Raw genomic sequence first — 18,781 nt, 5'->3', positions numbered from 1 at the left:
TCCGCTCCGCCGCTGCTACTGCTACTGGCCAGACAATGGAGGCGCTCAGTGCGCAATCCTGGATCATAAATACAGACAGGACAGGAGACAGTATAGCGTACAGTTGCATTCATTCCTAATCAAGGGCAATGGGCTTGGAAATCGTCTGCAGTGTTACCGTAAAGCCTTTTGAATCATAGGGCATTTTAGGATGTGAGGTGTGGCAGTGGACACCAGGTAGCCCACTTTATAGCCCAGAATGAGCCGGAATTCGATTTTGTGGTTTTCACCATGAACTGTGATTTTGAGCAAAGAAATATCAGGACTTCATTTAGAAGTTATATAAAAAAAATTAAATGAGCATCATGATAAAAGTTATGATTTTTTTCTTAATTGAGGAATATAAATAAAGCTACCTTGTATTACCCATGCCACCCCCCCCCCCCCCCCCCCCCACCCTTCACACACACTGCCAGGCCTTCAGCCAGCATATTGTACTCATTAGCAAGTTATGCACAGATTTTTCCACCATATGCTAAATTATTGGGATTACTGGCTCACATGTGTTTGGGATTATTTAGTCTAATCCTGAGCGTGTGTGTATGTGTTATCATCAAGCTGTTTTTGGCTCTTTGTTTCATCACAATAACACACAGTCAGTCTTGACTTCTAGTTCTCGAAACCCAATAAGGTAAACTATGGTAAAGCATTTACTGCAATAATCCATCCTGACTTAATGACAACAGGCCTATAAATGGTCCCCTCTCTGCTCCTCAAGCATTCAAACAAACACACACACACACAATCAACTGAAATGGTTCTAATATATAAAACCACAAGGAGAAAATACATAAGCCTGCAGGGCCAAGGCAAAGCTATCTTCCGGTTTCATTTGAGTGCTTCCTGTCATTATCACAGTTGGTCTAACTCAAGGTTTACCACACATGAATTTAGCCAATGACACTGACCGAATCCTGTAATAGTTAGAACGTTTCTAGACTGTCCTCACACACACAGTCTTCTTAAAACCTATTGAACCCTAAGCCTTTTTCTAGGCCTCTTCTCAAAAATTGTAACCCATACTAAAGAGACTACAATTCTGTAACTACAAGGTCTATTTTAAAAAATGTTGATGGTTCAATAACACTAGGAATTGTGAGATTTGATGAGATGTGTAAATATTGTGTAATAGTAGCTGAAGACAGAACACAGCAGGGGAATTCCCAGGTTCGCCTGAAGAAAAAGCACTGTCATTTATTAAATGAGGCCCTGGCTAGCCTAAAAACATTCCCAATTCATAGCACAAAGGGTGCAGGTGCCTCACAAAAAGATTTGGTGTAAATAAAGGGAAGCAAACCCCATTTATAGAAGTTTATGTACGAAAAAACATGCCAAATTCTCATTTTCGAACCAGGATTTGCAGCTGTTCCATTGTACTTTTATATACTATATAACTATATATTTCACTATATTTCACTTTGTTTATCACTCATATTGTACAATCTATCATAACAGAGCTGTTTGGCATCATTTTGAGCCATTTTGACCTCTCTGGGGGTCATCATATCTCTCCTCCATGCATTTTCCTTGTCTGTATCTGTGTGTATGGAGCCCTTGCTAAGCCTATGGTGGGCGGATCTGAGCACGTGGCCCCTCGTTGGAACCGGGTGGTTATTTCAAACACACCCATGTGTTCCATGAAGTGATTGACAGAATTTTCAGCCACTAAAAAGCCAAATCCGTGCCGCGCTTCTGCCCCAAGCCCCAAGCCCCTGTATGATTCGCCGGTCGGCATATTGACCTCCATCTTGTGTCAGATGAATGGAAAATCGCCATTTTAGGTTTCAGACGAACACAATGAGCTTGCGAACACATTTGTCATAAGAATTTAATTTGGATTTCTCCATTTTCGCCCTGAAAACCAACTCACGGTATCGTACAGTGCAACTTGGCAGTGTTGGCGTTGTGCTTTGTGGCGGCTTCTTCGATGTAACTTTTGAATGCTTTGACAGAGAGAAATTTTTATGTTATTGCTAGATTCTGTGTCGAATCTCATGCTTCCTGATGCGTGATTTGACCGGAGGATGCAATGGCTGCATTTCGAAAGCATTTTCCGAGTTGTTAGATCGCCGGCTGTGGCGTAAAATACATGATATTGTGGCGGATCTTCTTAGTTAGTTAGTAGAATAGTTTATAATGGTGTTTGCAGTGTGTAAAATGGTTTACATTATTAAGTTGCTGAGACTTTTTTCAAAAATAAATAAATAAATAAATAAAAATATTTAATTTCTTTATGAACTTTGATTTCTACGACGCACTCTTCAATTAAATATCTCGCTCTGAACCCCTAATGGGGCTCGCTCGGGTCCAATTAGGGGACATATGAAAAACCTTTTCACTGTTTGTGAACATACATTCAGATTATCTCCCCCCATGGCGTCAGAAATACCTTTGCAAAGGTGCGCCATATTTTTTACTCAAGCCAATCAGAGATCAGAGCAGACCAGGCAGTAATCCCCAGTTCTGCTGAGTGAAGCAGAAGTGTCTTAAAAGTTGCATTCTCTCTACTTACCAGCAGGGTGTGACTCCTCCATTTGCAAAAAGAAGTACAATTGCATGGAAGTCTATGAGAAAATAACCCTTCTTCTCACTTGATTTATTACCTCAGTAAACATTTTAAACATGAGTTTATGGTCTCAATCTCTAGTTTCAAGTCTTCTTCAATACAGCAGGATGTTCATTTAGTAAATGATGGTCCATTTAGAGTAAAATAGACCATAAAGCAGAGTATGCTTTAAGGCTGGCTTACTGTGATTGACAGGTCGCTGCCGCTACCAGAGCCGTATACGGCGTCTCTAACAAATTAACAAATTTCCCCTTGCGGGAAGTATCTATCTATCTATCTATCTATCTATCTCTACGTCACTCCTCCGCATTCCAAATATGGTAACCTCCCTTCATCAGTTGCAAAAAGTCAAGATGGCGACATTTACTAAAGTAATTAGTAACAAACCTGGTTTCACAGAAAGGCAGAATCCAATTCCTCAGGAAAGTGTTCTTTGCCTGAAAAAACCTCTGGAGAATCTTGATGAAAACCCACTCATTAATAAACAATTATAAATGCTGACATGGTGGCTTATCAGACAGCAAGAAACCACAATGATTCATGGATTACCAACATTCATAACTGCATTAATACCAAACGCCAAAAAAACCAACCAAAAAAGTATTAACACAAACAGAGGGTTTTTCACAATCCGGCTAATCCAAAAAACATGTTTGAAAGCCTTGTCTACACCACTGGGGGAGATTAGTAGTCTTTGTACCATCGCCTACTTGGGCAGCTATGGCTCATAGTCCACTAATCAGAAGGTCAGTGGTTTGATCCCAGGCTCCTGCAGTCTACATGTCAAAGTATCCTTGGTCAATATACTGAACCCCTGTGAATGTGAATGTCCATCGCTCCTGATGAACAGGTGGCACCTCCTCTCCCACCAGTGTATGAATGTGTGTGTGAATGTGTGAATGCTGGCTTGTGTTGTAAGGCACTTTGAGCATGCATGGATTATTGGACGGGCAAAAAGAGAGCTTTTATCCAATCAGATTTCACCCCTGTGTCTAGGTAAGAAGAGAGGCCCGAGGCCTTCAGACTCACAAGTGAATCCCTTTGCAGTTTAAGTGAATGGGGACGATATTGTTGACTGTCATAGTGTTCAACCAATCAGATCTTTAGTTTGACATGTTGGGCGTATTCTTTGACGTGCCAGAGCCTTCTAGCTGGCCTACAACTACGTATGTGCAGCTCAGTTTCCAAGTGCAGCTCAGCTGTTTTTTGTTGTGGTTTTTTTTGTTCCGGGTTGAGAGGTCACAGCCCATTCTCTCCTACGTGAGCGCAGTCCACCAAAAACATTATATTTCCCACAATTTAAGCTTCTGCATTTTCCAAATGCACTAGTATTATTCAAACGTATTGTTCGGTTTGTAAGCCTCGTAACGAACGGTTTAATATGAATACGTGTATTGTTAAACTCCTAGAAACAAATAACCGTAGCTGTGGTGCCATCATGAGGTTATTAGGTGGTGTTTCAGCTGAAAGACAGCACTGAAAGCCCAGGTATAAAATGTACGGCCCGCCACTGCCTCAAAGAAATACAAAACAGCTGCAACGAGACACAAAAAGACATACAACTATGTAAAGAGGCAAAATGACTACAAAGAGACACAAAGGACAACAAAAAGAAACAAAACAACTACAAAAAGACACAAAATAACTAAAAAGAAACCCAAAACAACTTCAAAGAGACAAAAAGTTTACAAAGAGATACAAAACAGCTGCAGACACAAAAAGACTTACAACTATGAAAAGAAGCAAAACGACTACAATAAGGGACTTAACAACTACAGACAAAACAATAACTACAAAAAGACTAAAACAATTGCAAAGTGAAACAAAACAAATACAAAGAGACACAAAATGACCACGAAGTGATGCATACCGACTACAAAGAGACACAAAATAACAACAAAAAGAGGCTAAACAGCTGTAAGAGGTAAGGGGGGGAGGCTTTTTCATGTCTGTTCTCAGGGGCCCATTGTCTCATAATCCGCCTATGGCTTTGAGTGGTTTCTATAGAAAAAAATGTATTTACTCATGATATTATAACACCAAAAAGAATAAATTGTCTCAAATAAAACACCAGAAAAGAGACTTTGCTTTTTTAATGGTGTTAAGTCGAAAAAGTATCATCTTCTACACCACAATGGTATTCACTGATTTCACTGAAACCAATATATGTAATTTATGATGTTCTACAATGTAATGACATTCAATTCTATCACTGCAGGTGGCATGTGCCCACCTCTAAAAATTCTTTAAACTGATCAACACTGGCACTAATAGCTCAGATAGATCATTAACTATGAAATAAACAGTCTAAACTGTGAAAGATGTAATGAAGTCAAATATTGCTTTGAATTAAATTGAGACTTTATTGCATCTCAGTGGCTGTGTATGGTTATTCCATTCTTAATGTTCAGTTAATGGCTGCAAGCTATGACAATATTTACAGGCCAATGAGTTTACAGCATTTTATTTTATCCGTCTTCTGAGACGCTACGTGTTAGTCCCACAGTCTGTCCCCAGTGAGCTTCGGCGATACTATGCTGACACTCTATGGTGCAGCACATTATTACTGCCTCACTGTAACAGGACTGGATCCAGTCAATATACAGTAAACAGTCTGAATGCTTGCCACGAAGTTGCCACGTCCCTTTTCTGTCCAGTTCAATGTCCATGGGACCGTGATGTGAGAGCAAACTGTTGAGTGTCCCCTCCCCTTCAGAGAGAGCCCCTGAAGTGCAGTTTGTTTTGCAAAATAAAAAGAAGAAAAAGAAAAAGCATGCAATTATGTCTCACAAACATTCAGCAATATTTTATATTTGTCGGTGTTTCACTGCTATAGGGAGGTAGATTGGAACTCTAATAATTCCAAAATCTACATGTTGTAGTGCAGATAACCTCTGATGCCAAAATGGACATGTCTCACAGTATTCTGCTGTGTCATCTTCAGTTTCCTGTGCTCCACAGTGCTATCCTAAACATTTTGAAAGAGGTCATATAATCAGGCTAGTGTAGGATAATAGTCTCTAGGTTCTAGGTATATAGACCAGATTTATAACTGACATGGCTTGCATCAAACATGATTGCAGACATTTAAAAAATTGCTTTATAAATTTGCAGTGAATCTCAAGGGAAAGCCTGACAGATCGAGTGCAAAGTAGAAAATTATCTACTTGGTGTTCAAGATATGAAACATTTTCACCAAACTGTTTGAAGGAAATACACTAACTCACTCTTTCCAGAGTTAGATAAGAAGATTGACAACACTGTGAGGCTGGAGCCTGTTAGTTTAGCTTAGCATATGTCTTTGCCAGAAGAGAAGCAGGGGAAACAGCGAGCCCAGCTCACTTACAATAATCAAAAACAGGAAGTAGAAGTAGCAAATCGGCAAAGAGTAGCATTTTTGCCTGATATCAAACAATCAATTATCACGATATGGAAACAAAGGGAAGAGACAAAAGCCAGAGTTAAATTCAGTTGTTTATTTTGCTTTTAGTGATTTTTGTAAAAGACCAAGCGTCCCTCATTTAAATAATAAAAATAAGTAAAAGTGAAATGTTTTCATGAAAAGAAAAATCACACTGAGGAGCACTGCCACTACAATTAATTCAAAACATTCTTGATTTTCTTGATTTTCTTGATTCACCTGAATTCATATATCAGAGGTTTATTGCTTTCCCAAACTGGAAAAGAGTGCATTTTCAGTACCTGACCTGGTGCACCAGAGGGCTGACACACCAACGACAATAAAACCACCACAGATACATGCAGGCCTGTTTCTGACAGCTGACATTTTGACTTCTCACAGCAGGAAAAGTGTCAAAAATGAAATGAACATTGGCTGCTTTGAATTCAGGTTCCTGGCATTCGGCTCGCTGGCTCACCGTCGCTCTCACTGGGACACATGAATGCGACAGAGTCATCGTTGTGCTTTTAAAGTCAAAACGTCTGCTGTAAGAGAGGCCTATTTACATACAATCCCACATTCAATAATTGTCTTCCTTTTTGTTTTCACTCGAGTGATCCCTGTGTACTGTTACGTCTCATTCAGAAGAAGGAAAACTCTTCATGTGCAATATGCTCTAAAATGCCACATCACTGTGACATCAGTCTCTGATCAAGCTGCAAGCAAATCATAATGAGAGTCACGGTGACTTTCCCTCAGACTCCCTATATGGTCTATGGCTCTCTTGGCAGCAGAATTTTCCCAGGATTCATCAGGTTCCTTGGGTCGAAGGCGTCCTTGAGACGCTGCATGACCTGGACAGCCACGGGTCCCATCTCCTCACACAGCAGCGCTCTCTTCCCTAAGCCCACTCCGTGCTCCCCTGTGCATGTACCGTCCATGGCCAGGGCTCGCCTGGAGGGGAAACGAATCACACGACCTTACTGATAACACAATATTTGTAGGTGTGTCTGCAACGACCATATAGTGTGAGAATGAACACAAAACCCATTTGGCCAATTACCCATCTATAAATCTATTTGCCACTATGACTGTAATTAGTATGTATGGCTTTCTTCGTTTTTCTCCGCTGTGCCAGTACCCTTTAGGATCTTAAGCTTTGTTTATACTCGTGCTTGGCGCCATAGTGTGAGCCTCCGTAGACAGCGAGAGTTCCGGGCATTCCGGGTTTATACTCTGCACTGTGCATTATTCTCCGAAACGCCAAAGGGCGCACAAACAAAATGAACTGTGAAGAATCAGAAAGACAATGAGTGTAACCCAGAGATATGCTCATAGACTGTAGGAGTAAGCGGCAAAAAGCCATAAACCAAGCTTCACAATGACGAGGAGGGATTGTAATTACCTGCAAACTCATATTCATGGACTACTTTATTACCTTTATACAAGATCTGTAAAGAAAATACTCAAGTATTACATGTATTTTAAATAAATTAAGGCTGAATACCCTGTAAACAATCTGATTTGGCTTGTTAAATATTTACTTAAAAGAAGATTTTGAACACCTCCTGTTTCTAAAGCATCTAAAAACGAATTGGCCTTCTTTGTAAAATCCCTAAACATTTCAATAGTGTTTTAATCAGTGAACTATTTGTGACAGTCACGTGATCGTGCGGGCCAAGTTACAAAAATTCAGAGGTGCACAACGAAGCGCCGTCGTCACTGATGGCTGGTAATCACCCACCATGATTACATCATTTTCTGGCGAGCATAAACTAAGTATAAACTAAGCTTCAGACTGATCCGGGTACAGCCAAGTGTTTCTACAGGCTTTTTAAAAACTTTTTTTTTTGAGAAGCTTGTGGCGCCATATTGCAAAATGAACCCTTTACGAACAGATAACACAGCGTCTTTTCAAAACTTGTAACTTAAAAGTTTAGTCCTCTGAAATCAATATCAGCTAAAAGAGACGGGTGAGAAGAAAGAATTAGGACAAAGTGTGGGGAGGATTAGGGAGAAGAGAAAGAAGTCGATGAGTGAATGACAGGAAAGATAACAAGGACAAGTGGCCACAAGGAGAAGAGAGGCTGGCTTCGGGGCGGAACATTTACTGAAGCTTGAAGCAAACTTTCTTTAATAACCCTTAAAAAAAACGAGAGTAATGCTGTCATGATAATCAGACCTTCAGATGTAATCTGGACTTCAAACGATCTGTTCAGGAGGATCGTATTTGTGAACGGGAACCAAATTGAATTACAGTGGTTCACAAAAAGTGAGCTTCAGGACTTGTGAGTGTCAGAGGGGTGGGAGGTTTTTATTACCTGGCCAGTCTCTCGACGAAGAGGTGGACCCTGTGCAGCTCCTCGGGGTCACCGGGGTCCACCACCATCAGACAGTGGAAGTTACCATCACCCACATGACCCACTATGGGACCTGAAGGTACAACGGTTAGCATGCACACTCGTTATGCTGGAAAACACACAGTATCATTTTTTATTTAACTTGTATTCCATCCCTTCTCTCGTGATGAATCCATTGAAGCCCTAAGTGGCAAGTGAAACAAAGTTAAAATAAAATACACGCTACGGAAAACCTGCATGCCACACTGCCAGTTCAACATGAAGTGCTATGATTTTATTGGGTGGCCCCAGATTAAATGGTTCACACAAAAATGGGCCATATGGTAGATGTTGCATTTTGTAAATACACTACTTATTGGTAAATAACAATCAGTAGCAATAATACGTTAACTCAACTGTCATGTGGTTGTAATGTATCCCTATGAGGTCTATTTTCTCTAGCAATAATGCATTATTAACATTATTAACAGTTCACATGTACATCATTGATATTTTTCTCTGCAGTGCACTCACCCGTAAGCCTATTCTCAATCAGGTCCTCCTTTGTCTCCACTAGGATTTGAGGCAGGCGAGACAGAGGGACACACACATCTGTGGCGTAAGCCTGTGGGACACGCACACACATGCTAACTTATGTCACTTTTGGGAACATCACTTCAACTTAGATTCATTTCCTAAGACATACTTTAATCTTAACCATAATCACAGCAACGCTTTATCCTAACCTAACCCTCAACTTTACCAAAACTAAACTTCCCAATTGTAGACGAGGCTTTGGTCCCCAGTTCTTTAGTCTGAAATGTGTCCCTGAAGGTGGAACGAGGAGTTGTTTTGGTGGTGAAATGTGGCATCTTATTTTTCCTGAACCTGCTCTGTATACTTATCAAGTATCATATAATGTTAATGTTATCATATTTTTGTGTTTTAAGATTTGTCGGACATTTCAGTGATAAAACTAGGAGGTGACTGTCTTTACCTTACAGCCTGGTCTGAGAGCCAGACTGGCATACCAGGCGTCATGACGGGCTTTCCACAGTCGCTCCCGTGTCTCTGCATCTCTAGCCCACTGAAAACCCGAACCGCCATTACTCTCAGTGATGTCCTCTGTGGAAACACACACACAGACACATACACACGTTTGTTTTTTACTTTTTCAAAACCCCTGTGAACACGACTGTTTGGCTTTTAGTCGTTAGGGAATCAACGACTAAACGAAACGCACGCACGCACGCACGCACGCACGCACGCACGCACGCACGCACGCACGCACACACACACACACACACACACACACACACACACACACACACACACACACACACACACACACACACACACACACACACACACACACACACACACACACACACACACACACACACACACACACACACACACACCAGCTGCGTTGACCTGCTCCAGCAGGCTTCCCTCAGAGCCGTGGAACTCCAGGAACAAACTCGGGGTCACGGCGTAGGACAGAGAGCTGAACCTGTTGCACGCGTCGATCATCACGTCATCCAGGAACTCTGAATGACACACAGAGTCACAACACACAGACAACAAAGACAAATGTCAGTATGATGACAGACTTCTTTTACTTAATGGTCAAATACATATTTTCCGACTGCCAATGCTATTGATTCTATTTGCAGATCTAATGTTAGGATACATTTTATCCTCTTACTGCAGGTACCCGTTCTACGGGATCAATAAGCTTTCATTTATTTTCAAAATACGGATCAATCAAATCCAACTAGTTTATATTACACTGCAGTATGTGTCGGCCATGTTGGGGTTATTTTGAAATCTGGTCTTGATGTCACGCACTTGCTTAGAACAATCGTAGACGGTGGACAGTTTCTCAGAATGTCGAAGTCAATTTGAACTACATCACCTATTTTTGACAGGTGTCAATATTTCTGAAGGAGGAAGCCATCAAATCCCACTCATCACCGACCACTGACTTGTTTTCCACCCAGGGTTTAAAAACTTCTTTCAGGCATTTTGAGCGTTGCCTAGACCAGAGCCAGATGTGGCCAGTGGAGAAGACCACGGGTCAAAGGGTGTGATGTACAGTATGATTATGTAAACCCCATAGCACACTATAACCATGATGTGATGTGCACAGCTGTGTCTGACATGCATTGTCTCCTCACCGATACGAGCAATGGGTACTCCCGCTTGCAGAATCTGCACTGTGCTGTCTACTGCCGCCTGGACGGAGGGGAACGAGCACACGGCCGACACCGTAGCTTCCGGGATGCCGTACAGGCGCAAGGTAGTCTTGGTGATGATCCCCAGGGTGCCCTCTGACCCCACAAATAGGTTGGTCAGGTTGTAGCCTGCTGCCGTCTTCCTACAGATCCATAAAGAAAAGAGAAGAAAGGGTCAAGTTTAAAATGCACGAGGCGTTGTTCCATATTTGCGGGTGCTAATAGCCCACGCGTACCTGGGACGTCGGCCCTTCCCGGCCGTGTGAACGACGCTTCCATCAGCCAGCACGACCTCGAGGTTCAAAACGTTTTCCCTCATGGTTCCATAACGCACTGCATTGGTGCCAGACGCACTGGTGGCAGCCATGCCACACAGAGACGCATCAGCGCCGGGGTCTGAGACGGTAAAAGAACACTAGCGTTTGAAAAATGATCTACTATAATCCTGTCACACCTTTTAAGACAGTACGGCGATTTTGAGAAAATATTCAATTGCGTTTATTTGAACTTATATTGCAAATTATATATTGCGGGAAAATAGAGGGAATAATCATTTTTACATCGTTACTCTTATTCTTATTAAAAAACATTAAAAAGATTAAAGGTGTGAGTTTTGCGGGAATTTGTACCAAACAAGTCTTTAGTCTGTAGAACATGATATGTTGGCTGGGACGTCTCTGCATCACCACAATATTTCACACACATCTCGCCCTAAACAAATATTGTGCCTCCTGCGATTAAAAATGTCAGTAGACCATGTCCTGCACATCCCTTCATATTTAAATACACTTGACACTTTTACATTACACTTGTTTAAAGTACTGTTATCTGCGCACTTTATTTTATAGTACATTTTAATATTTTATATTTTTTGCACTGTGTTGATTGTTGAATGTTATGCACCATCCTTGTATGTACAACATACTCTGGCAAAATAAATGGTTCTGATTCTGATTGCGATTTTGAAAAAATTACAATGTGATAATAGCGATATGGCGCTATAGTCTAGAAATATGGAGAATATCTATTTCTTCTATGCAGCTCTCAACATGGCAACGGCTGAGCCGGCGGCATGCAGCTAACTGTGCGAACAGCGTGTTTGTATGAGGGGAAAACTAAACTTGGCTATGTCAACAGAGCACATAGAAGCTCTGATTACAGCACAAACAGGTGCTACGGTAGACATTACTCCACTATATGTATATATGTTTATGCTCTGAATCCCACGCAGCACGGTCACTGAGGGCAATGCTGAGAAAGCTGCATGTTCCACCAGGACACGGAGTGGAGTAAATGATGAGCCAAACAATCCTAAATCAACCTGATCAGACTGCATTGCAATTTGGTTTTACTTCATTCAGTCATTGTGATCATGTCAGCTGATTTCTTGTTGGGAGTCATTTAGTTGTGTGCCAACCAATCAGTGGCAGGTCACATATCCATCCTGCCATTTTCAGTTGACACTCAGTATCATTGAGTTCACAAACTCAATGTCTTTCACATTTATCAGAACAATATGTATATTTAACAGCTGATTTGTTGACTTACAACTTTGCATCAATGACATCCATGATTATAATTAATTGTAGGACAACATGGTCGAGATTAGCTGCTATCTCACAACAATGGATTGTCAATGCTGCTGTTTCACTATAATACAAGCCCCACACAGTCTTGTGTCTTCACCTCTCCACTTCTCTTTAGGACAGTGGAGGCGGGCACAAATATGCTTGATTGACATCTCCCTCTCTAGTTGGACCTGTAAAGGGTGAGGCCACTTAAACTTCTATTATTCTTATCGGTGTGTTCAGATATTTTTTTCCAGCATACAGCCACCAAACTTCAACCTAAACTGAGGTCCCAGGGCTCCAAACAGCACCTCGTCATTCTGAGCTCGACATGCACCGGTGCACGGGACTGTTCAGGGCCGCCAACTCTCACACAATTGACTTTTCACTCGCTCTCAGCTCACATGTCTATTTTCTCACTCGACAAAAAAACTAATTTATAACTGATAACGTTGTGATGCGCAAAAAGAGGATGCTGACAGGAAAGACAGAGCAGCAGAGTTAAACACTGGAGCCCTATAAACACACAAACACACATGAACTCTTTGTTATTGGGCTACTCTGTATCAGTTTTTATGTGTATGTTATTGCACTATTAAAGAAATTGGAGGTGTTAGTGTTGCCTTCGTGACTTGATTTAGATCAAACATCAGCACCAACAGCCCAGCCTGGTTGATGCTATCAACGAGCTGTTCTTTAACATATGGGGCTAAACCGAATAGGACTGTTTTATCTTTTCCACAGGCAAACGTCTTGGCTATTTCCCAATCTGGGAACATTGCTTAGAAAAGATCTGTAATCCCAGACACAGAGCAGATGCAGATACATTTTTTCCACTGGAATTAATTTAACTTGCTGTGAAATGTTTCCGTTTTAAAAGCCGGTGTGACCGGTTCTTCCCTGTGTTCTGCTCACGGAGTGACTGGAAAACACAGAGAAAGCTGAGAGCGGGACTGACCCACAGGAAACCACAGGCCGGTGTCTCGCAGGTAGACGTTGAGGGCCTTCCGAGTCACGCCGGGCTCTACCGTCACGTCAAAGTCGTCCTGGTGGAGATCCAGAACCTGGTCCATGTTCCTCAGACTGAAGCACACGCCCCCCTAAGGGCAGAAGAAAGACACACGTAGACACACGGTACATGCACCCACACACACAAAAGAACCACAGATTTCTTTTTTTTCATATCTAGTGTATTTTCATGTGGCATTTATCAAAGGTAGGGTCTTGAGAAACTAGCAAGAGTAGGCTAGATTTTTATTATTATCTTCTTTTCTTTGGTAAAGGATGGTCCAGTGTTTCCTTTGCTAAAGGAGATGAGGAATGAAGCATTGAAGTACCTTTCCTTGACAGTTTGAGAATTCAACAGCTCTTTTTTTTCAGTTCAGTTAAGAACCTTCTTAAGCAAAAAGGACTTTTCGACCACAGCCAAGGTTTGCTGTCAGGATATAATGAGAATTTCAACAAAAAAATCCAGAAACGTTTTTGAAGAATATTACTAACCCTGCCTTTAAATGTGAAAAGGCGTCACTCTTTGTGATGAACCTAAAGTGAATGATCAGCTGAATCTGCAGCTCCCCTCGGCTTTCTGCAGCTTTATAGTGAGTTTCAGCTTATTACTTAACTGTTCGGCCCACGACTTCACTGTTCTATTTCACGCTTAGCGCTCTCATAGCCTAGTTTTCTGCCATCTTTAGTGACATCAGACTAAACATCAGACAAACACAGTCAGAAACTAGTTGCCGAAAGAAGCAGAGCATTTAGCAACTAAAGTATATTTCTCTCAGGAGTTGGTAGAGACAGGGTTGACATTTTGTTTGATTCTGCAAAAGTCGTACCACCACTGCTCTCCTTTTTGCTTCCTTATATAACAGAGATTTTTGCTCAAAACAAACCTAAAAGTGCACATTATACTGTACAACACATTACTTTAATTACTGCTCCTATTTCCAAAGAGTTAAGGCACACACGCGCAGTCACAGATATACACACACACAAACACACACACACAAACAGGGGCTTCCTCTCTCTCACCTTGACTGCGCTGACTCCTCCCTCCAGGCCAGTTCCAGTGCCAAAGGGGATGATGGGAAGGCGGTGGCGGCTGCAGATTTTGGCCAGGGTGCTGACCTCCTCCACACAACGAGGAAACAGCACCACATCTGGGGGGCAACATCTGGACAGCAGCAAAAGCAATGCTCGCTCACTGTTCTCCATATTTCTCCAGTGAACAGAACCTTTTGTTATTACCGCTTATCGGAAAATATCTTATTCCCAGTGATGGCGATTTAAAGGAAGTATTAATAAAGAGTACTGGTGTCATGGTGGAGGTCCATGTGAGATGCCTGTGTGCAAATTACCTCCAATCCCAGCAGACATGAAGGGGACGTGATAAGGGTACACACCGTTTAGTTCTGTCGAATAGGCCAAGCTGCATCAGCTGTACTTATCAGTGTTTCTATGTAAACTAACCAGTGTTTTCATATAAACAATGGATGACTATTTGTATTGCAAAAGAGGTCATTCACAGAGAATTATCCAACGCTACAGCTTCACCTAGCATTTTGGAACTTTATATCCTCTTTAAAGTGGTAAGCCCACTCCCAAAGTTTCCCTCCATAAGGCCTTAAACCCTGAACCCTCAGGGACGTGATGTCACCAGGTAAAGGGGAGAGTGTCTGAGTCTAAAAGAGCTTGAAATCAAGGCGGGTTGATTTTGATCAGTTCATTTGAATTCATGGTTTAGGACCATAGACTGTATATAAGAAGTGGATGTGTTCATCGTGACTTTTTAAAACCGGTGATACTATATTTGGACCACTGAGGGGTAACGTAGAGACGCTGTATCTGGTAGCAGCAGCGACCTGTCAATCACAATAAGCCCGCCCTAAAGCATCCCCTACTTTATGGTCTGTTTGACTCTAAATGGACCATAATTTACTAAATGAACATCATGCTGTATTGAAGAAGACTTGAAACTAGAGATTGAGACCATAAACTCATGTTTACAATGTTTACTGAGGTAATAAATCAAGACCCTGCTGGTCAATAGAGGGAATGCAAGTTTTAAAACACTTCCGCATTGGCTTCACTCGGCAGAACCGGAAGTCACCGCCTGTTTAGGACGATGAAAAGTGAAAAGCGGTTTTAACTCTGACTTAGATTATAATAGTCCTATTGTACGGAACCACCACTACTTCCGATGGTGTCATGCAAAACTCTGATGACTTAGTGTGTAGGTTGTGTGCGTTAAGGAGTGTGTGGTCGAGAAAGAGTGTGTGTGACGGTCACTGTGAGGTTAGCAGTAAGCTGTGAACATAGCTGTACAGTGTGTGTACAGTTTATTTGTCTGTGAATAAATTATACAACTCCTCAAGACCTAAACTACGCTCCTGTGTCTCGCTCGCTGATTGGGGCTTAACCCTGAGGTAAGCAACAACTTAAGGAGGGCTGATCTTTAAGTTGGACCAGCTGTTCTCATTTTAGTGATGAGCTGCTTCTCCGAGTTTTGCGAGGTAAAAGCAGGTAACATTACATAACATTTTCTTACAGTATCTCGTGTAAGAAGAAGGGAACCCCGGTGGAAAGACATCATAGATTATGGTGGCATTTTACAATGTGTTTGTTTGCTTTTGTAAATCTTTTTTATTGATAAAATAAAAACAAAACTTTTTTTTGAATAATTTCTCTATCTTTTGTAGAAGAAGAAAAAAGAACGATTCAAATTGTAAATCAGGTGTGGATTGAAAGAACAAAGATTAATTTTTTTAGCTATATTGCAGAAATGCAGACTTATGGAAAGTGTTCATAAAGGGCAACATGTCTGCAGAGAGCCCTAATGGTGAACTAATCAGTTAACTACATTATGTCTCAAGAAAATCCCAAAGCTCAAGGCTTTTGTTAATGTATTCTTTTGGGATAACATGTTGTTTATTTGTATATTATTGAAAACACCATAAATACAATATTATGAGTGCGTGTCTGCATAATAGTGAGACAGACCGACCTGTGTACGGACTCGTCTTTGCCGTGTTGCTCTCTGACAGCTTCACCCAATGAGACACCGTCCTCGCCACATATAGACCTGAATGCAGACAGCACGCTGTCCAGAACGGCACTCTGTGCAGGCACACACAGTGATGGAGGGTGAGTCATTCCAAGAGAGTGGGAGGAAGAGATAGAATATAACATGTTGCACTCGAATAGAACAGTAAAATGAACATGGGCCTTTAGGATTCATCTCTTTTGTAGGGAGGAAATGTCTAACTCCTTTCAAACCATAGACTTTACATAAGAAGTGGACATAGTCACCATGATGTCACCTGTTGGTTTGTTGAATATCATTTTGAAGCCTCGCGTTCTGCATTTTGGTTGTCGCAATTTTTTGCAGTGAAAAGTGACGCATGAGGGTGGAGCTAAGTGCAAGCAAATGCTGAATAAGACACTTTTAGGTGACCTGAATGTTACCTATTAACTTTCATGAGCTGAAAACACACCGTGAAAGGGTTACAGTTCTGAGACAAAAACACGGACAATGTAGAGACCTGTCAATCACAAGATAGCTCTTATTTTTCCACTCAATTATATGAGTTTAAATCCCGTTTTTACCTTTTTTAATTTATTGTTTTAACTGTGCTAGAGTTCTTCTATGTAACACATTTCCACAAAACAGGCTCCAAAGACGATTATGTGTTTGTTTGTTTTTATACCAACTTTATTATTTCAAAGGAAGGGGAATTAAGAATAAAGATACGCCCCCAGGTAACCAGTTGTTTCAGTTCACCCTAAGCCAAAACGTTTCCTGGGCACTGACGAGGTGTGACTTAATGACTAAATTAATGAATGTCGATCAAACTATTAAGCACAAGTGGCGGAGTGCTTAGCACCATCGCCTTAGGGAGTTTTACTATTTTGCTGGAGAGGGTTCGAATCCAGGTTGTTGCGATCTTTCCATAAATATATTTTCTTCAATGTATTTCTTCATACGTGGCTGTGATGTAGTGCTCACTTATACAATCGTAATCCCTGCAATTGATATGAGATGTGGTTTATAGATCTCCAGCAATATGTTTGTGAATGTGTGACGAATCAGGCGACAGAGGCAGAAAACAGCTGCTGCTTTTAAGCGAACACAACACACGCACGGAAGGGAATCCAGTAGGTTCAAAAACCAGTAGGCACGTAACACCGGTAAAGTGAGTTTGACCACCATGTCATTACGTTGCGTGCTTTATTAGCTATGTCACTGGGTTATTTACTGGATTTATCAACGCTAGCTAACGTAACGCACAGGGGCAAAAGTAACAGGCTAATACTGTCTCTGCTGCCGAACTTACAGTAACAGGCTAATACAGCTGTCTCTGCTGCCCAACTTACCCTGGCGGTGTTTTCTGTTTTAATGCTGCGGCACTGCAGGAGGCAGTGCCGGCGAGAAAGCAGCCGTCGGCTCGGTGTCAAGCCAAACAACATTTTAGTGTCAATGAAATATGTCACTGACTGGCTGACAGCTAAATAATACAGACAGTCTATAGTAAACATCTGGCAAAACTTCCGGTTAATTCTTTTCAGAATAAAACAAAACTATTAAAGATGTCTAGCGTAATCTAAAACAATTATGTTGCTTTATTGTAACATAAACAGTTTTTTTTTTACATATTGTAATATTTGTAATATTTGTTTATATTACTAATACCTCTCTTCATCTTTATTTTGGTACAGTCAGGTTAAAAGTCGCATGTGACCTCACTGTTCAGCAGTGGCTGAAGCAGTATTCAGATCTTTAACTTACTTAAGTAAAAGTAGCAATACTGCAATGTAAAAAATACTATTTAACAAGTAGAGTAGAACCATAAAGTAGCATAAAATGGAAATACTCATGTATTTCCATTTTTGTACAAGTACCTTAAAATTGTACTTAAGTTGCTTGAGTAAATGTACTGAGTTACTTTCCACCACTGCTGTACAGTTTTATTGCACCCTTTATTGTTGTTGTCTGAGTAAGGACAGCAACTTTTTAAAATGAACTTTTTCTTACGTTCTTTGTTGAGATGTTTCAGTGATCTAGGCTGCAATACATGAAAAGGAATATCCAGCATGTGTTAATACCTAACTTAAAACCTGCTACTGGGTCCTACCAGTTTGGACCCTCAAGCATCACCAGAAAAGATCTGAATCATCTCGAGAATATTTTTTGAGTGTAAATCTGATGTATGCATGATTCCAGTTTTGAAAACTGTAATGTGGAAATGTTAAACCTCTGGTGCGCATTCAATGATAATTTGCTATTCACTGAAGTAAGAGACATCTTGTGTCCAATAAAATTAAACACAAATATTTGCATATTCATTCTGGATTTTTCAATGACAGAGATGGAGTTGATGTAATTGTAATAATTTTTAATTAGGCAACACACTTTTTTCAACATTTCTTTTATAAGACACATTAACTGTTCCAGAGAGGGTATTCTAACATAAGCGTCAGGAACAAATTAGAACCAAAATTCCTTAAACTGATATTTAGAGATCCACAACTAAATCTTGAAGATATTGATGCCTGCCATTACATTGTACTAACCACAAAATGATGTTGGAGTGGATTTAGAATTTTTCATGGAAGTAATCATTTTGTCGTAACAT

The 18,781-nt window shown here is 40.9% G+C and overlaps 1 protein-coding gene across 2 annotated transcripts; it reads right to left on the bottom strand.

Annotated features, from left to right (window-relative positions):
- Positions 1-6,072: 6,072 nt before the first annotated feature.
- On the bottom strand, positions 6,073-17,629 carry ldhd (lactate dehydrogenase D). 2 transcript variants are annotated; one of them, XM_079163339.1, is made up of 12 exons: positions 17,523-17,629; positions 16,153-16,265; positions 14,507-14,560; positions 14,181-14,322; positions 13,108-13,249; positions 10,818-10,977; positions 10,525-10,724; positions 9,766-9,894; positions 9,342-9,469; positions 8,879-8,969; positions 8,327-8,438; positions 6,073-6,959 (listed from the first exon to the last, which is right to left on the bottom strand). In XM_079163339.1, the coding sequence occupies exons 1-12, from the start codon at positions 17,613-17,615 to the stop codon at positions 6,779-6,781; spliced, it is 1,545 nt and encodes a 514-aa protein (XP_079019465.1). In that variant the 5' UTR covers positions 17,616-17,629; the 3' UTR covers positions 6,073-6,778. The 2 variants fall into 2 exon arrangements, with proteins under 2 accessions (XP_079019465.1, XP_079019466.1); XM_079163340.1 differs by lacking the exon at positions 14,507-14,560.
- Between the last annotated feature and the right edge of the window lie 1,152 nt (positions 17,630-18,781).

This window comes from Pholis gunnellus (assembly GCF_910591455.1).
Source record: "Pholis gunnellus genome assembly, chromosome: 7".
Lineage (NCBI taxonomy): Eukaryota > Metazoa > Chordata > Actinopteri > Perciformes > Pholidae > Pholis > Pholis gunnellus.
Note: the sequence above shows the minus strand (reverse complement) of the source record. Positions and strands in the feature narration are given on the sequence as shown.